At 39.3% G+C, this 8,123-nt stretch overlaps 1 protein-coding gene across 1 annotated transcript in view; it reads right to left on the bottom strand.

Moving 5' to 3' along the window:
• Positions 1 to 1,577: 1,577 nt before the first annotated feature.
• Positions 1,578 to 8,123, bottom strand: part of shc2 (SHC (Src homology 2 domain containing) transforming protein 2) — a gene marked incomplete at its 5' end in the record, with an annotated part of 23,729 nt that continues 17,183 nt past the window's right edge. The window contains 7 exon segments of the mRNA XM_014025782.1: positions 1,578 to 1,723; positions 3,308 to 3,654; positions 3,740 to 3,907; positions 5,403 to 5,496; positions 6,281 to 6,461; positions 7,508 to 7,634; positions 7,793 to 7,844. Of these exon segments, the coding sequence (XP_013881236.1) occupies positions 1,595 to 1,723; positions 3,308 to 3,654; positions 3,740 to 3,907; positions 5,403 to 5,496; positions 6,281 to 6,461; positions 7,508 to 7,634; positions 7,793 to 7,844 (1,098 nt within the window).

Below are 8,123 nucleotides of genomic sequence, written 5' to 3'. Positions count from 1 at the left end.
ACGGTATACAACAAAATATTAGAATTTTTTTAATTTGTAACTAATTTTATTGTCAAAACAAGCAATTCCTGAGAAAATAAACATTAAAGGAGATTTTAAAAAAATCACATTTCAACTTCACCAGAAACATTGCAGTTTATCTTATTTCACTCAAGGATGATAATATAAAAAGCAGCTGTGGGTTTGAACAAACAAAAAAAATGCAGTTAGTGTACTGAAAGACCAGTATACCGTGTATATTAATACACAGATGCAGAGTTAAGTGATAGAAATTCCTGAGCCGGGAAAAGTAAAGACCTGAAATCAGTCACTGCAGAGATAATTTTTAGGAAAGTAAAAAAAGAGACAGAGCAGAATAATACCGTTATCTCAACTCCAAACAGGAGCAGCTTACATTACTGTTAACAATTATAGGAGCTTAATCATCCAGATTATTATTTTTTTCATTTATCCACTGGCATGGCAAGAAAATGTTGATCTTTTGCATTTGGAGCATGAATGCACATTATGTATACACTCTGAGACAAAAGCTTGTCAGTGTACTTCTTAAGGCACTGGAGTATGAGCGGCTGTGAAAAATACACAGGATATATTGAGTTTGAATGCAGACGAGTTCACTTTTAACCCATTATTTCACAATAATGTCTGATCAGTAACGTCCACGGGCTAATAAAAGCATGTGGTGTGGTCAAATAGTAAATGGCAAAACAAACATTATGTCCACTGAATGATCTAGATAAAAATATATGATTGAATGTTTATTTTTTTTTTATATTGTGATGAAAGAGAAGAATGCAGCTTGTGAAAATGACACTGCACTTTGTTCCTCCTTTGTGCCTTCTCAGATACTGCAGACTGATGAACGCATGACGAGTCTTTACATTCCAGAGAGAAAAACACATCTTCCTTTGCCTCTTACAGCCACCGAATCAGTTTTTGCATTCATATAGAAATTATTTTCTAACATCTCGTTAGTAAATCTGCACCAGAAACAGTTATTTTCTTTTCTTTTCTTTCTTCTTTTTTGTTCTTCCTGGTGATTCTCATTATTGGCAGAAAGTTTGTCCATGTTGCTGTAGATTACTGGAAGCACTTTACGATTACAGCCTCTGCAGGACATTTCGGCATTTTCTTTGCTGTGCATCAAAACTCCATTTGAAATTTCCTGAGGCTGGGTCCTCTCCGAACAGCTGTCAGCTGGAGTTTGGACCTGTTTTCTTTTTGCAGCTCTGGCACGAGACAAACTGGATCCCGGTTGGTTTGTTAGCTTGTGGAGTTCACTGATGGATAAAACGATACTTTCTTTACCTCAAAAGCCAATAACAGGAAAAACATTCCTGTTCCTGAGAGGTACATCAAGCAGGAAAGTCCCTTGGAGATGAATCCACTCAGTTTTTAGGCTCTTTGGACAGAGAAGAACTCAGCTCTCAGACATGTTGGAGAAAAAATAGAATCATATAATATTTGTTTATCATATGTGGCACATTTGCTTGCCTAAAAGTTATTTTGTGAATATAAAATTATGCAAAAAATGTGAGGCAAACAGTAGACGATTGGTTAAGGAAACCACAGCTTACCATCTCAACCTGTTGGGTCACAGTTTCCTCCTGACAATCTGTTTAAGGTGGAGCTCACTTTCTGCTGCCACGATTGGCAACTGGTTCTTAAGGTGGTATGATATAAGATGGCCGATACTCTCAAACAGCATGTCCTTTGTCCGAACCTTTACAGAGACAAGCAGGGATTATGCTGGATAAAGAACTATAGAAGAAATGTAGTCTTATTAGAATCAGACTTCTTTTAGACATTGTATTTAAAATATTGAATTCTTATCCTTTGCAATTATGGATGTGAATTTTATTTTTCTTACTTCAAATACAATTCATCTATCCATTATCTTCCGCTCATCTCTGCCTATCAGCAGAGAGACCCAGACTTCCCTCTTCCAGCCACTTGGACCAGCTCATCCGGGGGAATCCCAAGGCTTTCCCAGGCCAGCTGAGAAACATAGTCCCTCCAGCGTGTCCTGGGTCTTCCTCTGGGCCTCCTCCCAGTGGGACGTGCCCAGAACACCTCACCAGGGAGGCGTCCAGAAGGCATCCTTACCAGATGACCAAGCCACCTCAACTGGCTCCTCTCGACGTGGAGGAGCAGCGGCTCTACTCTGAGTCCCTCCCAGATGACCAAGCTTCTCACCCTATCTCTAAGGGAGAATATTATAATTATAATATTCTCCCTTAGAGATTATTATAATTATAATGAATATTGTTACTATGGTCTTTTTTTTTTGATGTGAAAACAATGTTTATGATCCAACAATAGTTGGGGCTTAGGTCTCTGTTGTTGGTATTTTGAGGGTCAAAGTCTGAAAAGTTTGGGAACCACTGCTGTAGAGGAAACTCATTTTGGCTGCTTCTTTCCACAATCTTGTTCTTTCGGTCACTACCCAAAGCTCGTGACCATAGATGAGGGTAGAAATGTAGACCGACTGGTAAATTGAGAGCAAAAAGCTTCACCACGACAGACCAGTACAGCGCCCACATCACTGCAGACGCAGCACTAATCCACCTATCGATCTCCTGCTCCATTTTTCCTTCATTCGTGAACAAGATCCAGAGATACCTAAACTCCTCCACTTGGGGCCGGACCTCTTCTCCAACCTGGAGGAAGCATGCTACCCTTTTCCGGCTCAAGACCATGGTCTCGGATTTGGAGACACTGATCCTCATCCTGGCTGCTTCACACTTGGAGGCGAACTGCTCCAGTGAGAGCTGGAGATCACGATGTGATGAAGCCAATAGGACTTCAAATTGGCCAGTAAAAATTCTACTATAGAAAATTGCCTTCAAAAACTTGCCTGCAAATGTGTTGACCTGGTCACTCAAGCCAAAGCAATCATCACTGGATCGAGTCGAGTGGCTTTCAGCCATCACGCTCATTTGATCACGTGACACGCCAGCATGTTGGGTAGAGGTAACCCTCTGAACAGTTTCTGGCTGAATGAAGACAAGTGAAGAGCTTTTTAATTTAACTTTCTTCTATGGCAAGCCATTTTGTGTGACGTGATCAAATAAGTGTAATTTGATTGGCTGAAAGCCACTCGACTCGATGTACTTTGCTTGAGTCACCAGAAGGTCAACATATTTGCAGGTGCATTTTTTCCAGGCAAATTTGCAAAATCAAAAAAACCTCACATACATAATTACAAAGGATAAAAATTCAATGTGTAAAAACAGTCTGATTCTAATGAGACTGTATTTCTTCCGTAAAGAACTGTATGAAATCTTTACTTGGCTGTGAAACTCACCACTCCCTCGGGGTCCACTAACAGTAAGTGTTTGGGCAGGCCACAGTGCATGCCCGTTAGCACGTACTGCCCGGGGTTGGTGGTGCTCTCCCGCACGAGAAAATCTCCGTCTCGGACCAGAAGCTTTTCTGCGTCTCGTCGGCTCATGCAGCTGTGGTACCAAGGCTCCCTGCGGAGCTGCTCCTCGTTTGGGGCCACGGGGGCCCTGCGTCGTGGTGGACTGGGCCACTGGTCCTCCGGGTTTCGAGCACCTGCCCCTGCAGCTTGAGAACCAGAACCTCCTGTCGTGCTGGACCCAACAGCTCCACCGCAGGCCTCGTGGAGCTTCAGGGCGTCCTCAAAAGGCCCTGCAGGCACACGGATTGTTTGCTCAAACATTTGAAGACAATGGTACCTCTCACTGGATCTGTTGCAGAAAATCCATGAACTCACTCATGTCGAAGAGGTCTTTCTTTGGACTGTCGTGTGCCTTGACCCCTTTATGTCCTTCTGCACTGTGTGTGAGAGACTCCAGGTTCTCCAGGCTCTGAGTGTTCACATACTGGTGCTCCTCGTAGTCCTTGGTGCCCGATGGTTGACCGTCAGCACACAGATACCCATCTGATATCAGAACAAACACATTTCTGATTGAATTTCTGTATTTTCTACATAAAACTGTTAAAACGTTTAACATTTGTGTACTTTTTACCCCCTCTAGTGGCTGATTTTACCGATTAACCCCTCCACTTTAATCACACTATGTCTCCTGCTGAAAAAGCTAAATCTGCTACCATCTGTGATTAAAATGTAATGATGGATCATCAACACAATGAAAATTTTTTGACCGATTTAAAGTTGAAAAAAGTGTGCCATCCAGCTGCATAGTCCTGAAAAGCAGTATTACGGAGCCCGCAAGGGTACATGGGAGATTTTTGCTTTTGCGTTCCCATGCAAAAGATTGTTTTGTACAGTATATAAACTGAATTAAATCTGACTTTTATTTTGAAACATCCAGTTACCAAAACAGGATGTGTTGCCACAAGTTTGTGAAATTGACATTGATGTGGCGTGGCTGCACTGTGTTAAAATATCGGCATATGATATACTTCCATGCATGGCTATGTATATGTCAATTTCACAAACTTGTGGCAACACATCCTGTTTTGGTAACCAGATATTTCAAAATAAAAGTCGGATTTAATTCAGTTCATATACAAAACAAAACAATCTTTTGCGTGGGAACGCAAAAATATTGTGAGGTAACGCAAAAGTATTGCGAGGTAATGCAATAGTATTGCATGGGAAAGCAAAAGAAAAAAATCTCCCATGTCCCATTTATATTAATTCTGAAGCTGAATTAAAGCAGTAGGCTAACTCGCTAACGGTGAACATGTGAGTTAATAAACYGGCAGGCACAACAGTGATAAACTAATTTTGCGAGGGAACGCAATACTATTGCGTAGGAACGCAAAAGAAAAAAAATCTCCCATGTCTCCTCGCGGACTCCGTAGACAGTATGACTATCACAATATCAAGAGTCTTTAAACACTCTGTTAAATTTACATTACACTCATTAAAAGACACACTTACTATTTAAAATTGTTATGAAATCATTTTTATTGTCATTTTGGCAAACTTGCAGTTAAAATTTCAGATTATTGAGGATAATTTTTGTGTTCATTCTATTAGAAATGACAGATTTTACACAACAGGAGAGAACACGCCATTCTATTCTAAAATCCATAATTTTATTAATGTCATCTTGAGAGAAAAAAGTCCAAACTTTCGCCAAACTAGTTAAGAAAAAAAAAATTAAAGAAATAAAGTTCTCAGGACACAAAGTGCAGCAGTTTCAACTCGTAACACACAAAAAGCAGCCAAGTTCCACGTGTTGCCAATTTAACTGCACACACAAACTCACAACCATCTGAAAAACATTAAGTCTATGTTGTGATGAAAAAGGCTTTTGGGGAAAATAAATTAAGTCACTGAAACTTCAAACATATTAATATTTGCTCATTCTTAAAAACTTTTTAATGTTAGTTAATATTATCAAAATCAGATTCATGTTACCAAAAACGTCCCCTGTTTACATTACGCTGCCAGGGTGTCTCACCTGAGCTGCAGGTGGTCTCAGTGTCCCAGTGAAGCTCATAACACAGCTGTCCAGGTGGGTAAGAYGCCTGCTCTCTCCTGGCTGGTGATCCCATCTGCAGCACACAACCACACATCCTAAATCCATCTCTGCAAGCTCAAGAAGAGTCCTCATCTCTCCGTATCATATTATAAACAAGCTGTACAGAGAGGCAAATCTTTTCATCAAATCTTTATGTGTCTTTGGTAGTTTAGTTGTACACTTTCATGCACCGATTMTTTTACTGTGGAGAATGAGCAACAATACACACAGTATGTTCAGATGCTTCAGTCAGATTCTGATTGTTTTTTTTTTTCTGTGATTCAATCATAATGAAAAATAATCAAACGTGGCATATAACTTTTTAGCATCGCAGACAGCTCTAGTTTTAACACTAAATAGAGAMTATGATGGAGGTGAAACAGCTCCTCTATAAGTCCTATATTGAAAAAAATAGATTTGAAATAATATTATAAGCAGATTTTTTWTACTGATATTCATTTGTGACACAAAACATATCTTGTGTTTGTAGATCACATGTGTCAAACTCAAGGTCTGTGGGCCAAAAGTGGCCAGTCATGGAGCTTTATGTGGCCCGCTAGAGCTTCAAATATGTATTAATGTCTTTAAAGTAAGCGTATGCTGCTTTAAAGCCAGCATTGACTATAAACTACATCTCCCATAATGCACGTTGATTATTTTACCCACCTCAAACTGATTAAATGTGTAACTGAAATACAAAAAGCTGCAAACTTGTTTTCAAATAAACAAAAGCCAAAGGCATACCGAAACCGCATCCAAACATCAAATACTGACATATTTTTTAAAAAATGTTTCTGCACAAATGCCAATATGCTTACCTGATGCGGCATTTTGCTCTGTGGTTGGGTGTGAATGTGACCCAGGAGGGCTCCAATGGGCCTGAGTCTGGAGTCCACAACTCCCCCAACAGGGGGCTCCTTCCCTGGGATGCTGTTGTAGTAATCATGTTCAGAGAAATCTTCATCCTCCGCCCACATCGGCTCCTCCATCCTGACGGGCCTGAATGACACAGAGATGAGGTGAAACTATGAATAAATGTCGAGAATATTTTTTTAAAAAACTTCAATCATCTATTTTTATATTAAAATGCTAAAATAGACTTTATGTAAATGTTCTAATTGAATAAAGCAGCTAAAGATTTAAACACGTCCTTAAATCTATTGCCACTGACAGGARGGAGGGTATTTATGTTCCTGTTGTGTCTGCAGAAGCATCAGAAAATCTGTTTTAAAAAATATAAGAGATTTTGCAATACAAACATTCAGTTTTCTTAAGAAATAAATAGTTTAAGACTGTAGATCAAACTTTTTGGCTGATTTAGTTCTTGTTCATCACCACATCATTCATGKCTGTAATGTTTGGTGGCTGCTGAGCTGGATCCAGGAGGAGTGCAGACCAGCAGGTGGCAGACAGGTTTGATTCTAATGTGAATTACTGAATGAAAACTAATTCAAACCATATGAATTTTCTGCAAAAACACACTGTGAATGCTGAGTGCTGAATGTTAAATGACTTTGCTGCAAYTTACAAGACTGAGTAGTTAAACAAAACGTGTATTTTAGCAAGATAATTACAAAAACGTACAAGGAGACAAAAAAGAGCAAATATGCTCTTTTTGAATGAACTGAAAGAGTTTGAAGGTATTTCTATGTGCAAATGTTTTGTATTCAACGAGAAAATGCTGAAAGTATAAAACTTAAGAAAAACTAAAAGAACATTTCTCCCCAAAGGTTTTGATAAACAAATCAATAAAGTAGCACAAAGTGCAGAAGTGAGCTTGACTGCAAAAAAACACATCTAGGAAACAACAGCATGACTCAACATTCGTACAATGCATAATATTTTATACATATATTGTATATATATACAATATATGTATAAAATATTATACCCCTTGGTGGCCCTAATCCTCGGCAGGTTAAAGATTTTTATCCATTGAAGGTTTTATATATATATATATATATAAATTTTCCCCTTGGTGGCCCTAATCCTCGGCAGGTTAAAGATTTTTATCCATTGAAGGTTTTTTTTAAAGTGAATCTTACCTCTCTACAGAAGCCATGGTTTTAGGAGGACTGTGTAGATACTGTTTGAACTGTAATTCGAAGGCCTGCCCAATGGTACTGATGACACTCTGGGCTAAACCGTCAGAGCACTCCAGGATGTGGCATGCTGAAAAAACAAATCATCAAACGCCGTAAATCAAGGGAAAAAAAACTCTTGTGTATGTACGAGCGATATGTGAAAGTGAGCTTTAATTATTTGTTTTAAAAAAAATGTATAAATGCATCATGAATTAGGCAACAAAGAAAAGTTTTTTAAGGGCAAACCTCTCTGATTCACTGGGTCTTTGGCCACATATGCAACATAATCAGGTGTGTCCTGCAGAATCCGGGATAGAAAATTCAATTAGGCAAAAGTAGAACATGTTGATAACTAAAGTAGTTGATTTGTGTGTTTATAAGATTATAAATCAGAAGAAAGTCTGCTATGGTGCCCATCCAGTGACACTGGATTAAAAAAATGTTTCTGCACAAATGCCAATATGCTTACCTGATGCAGCGTCTTGCTCTGTGGTTGGGTGTGAATGTGACCCAGGAGGGCTCCAATGGGCCTGAGTCTGGAGTCCACAACTCCCCCAACAGGGGGCTCCTTCCCTGG

This window comes from Austrofundulus limnaeus, unplaced genomic scaffold, assembly GCF_001266775.1.
Source record: "Austrofundulus limnaeus strain Quisiro unplaced genomic scaffold, Austrofundulus_limnaeus-1.0 Scaffold498, whole genome shotgun sequence".
In the NCBI taxonomy this organism is placed as follows: Eukaryota; Metazoa; Chordata; class Actinopteri; order Cyprinodontiformes; family Rivulidae; genus Austrofundulus; species Austrofundulus limnaeus.
This window is presented reverse-complemented; position numbering and strand designations above follow the sequence as displayed.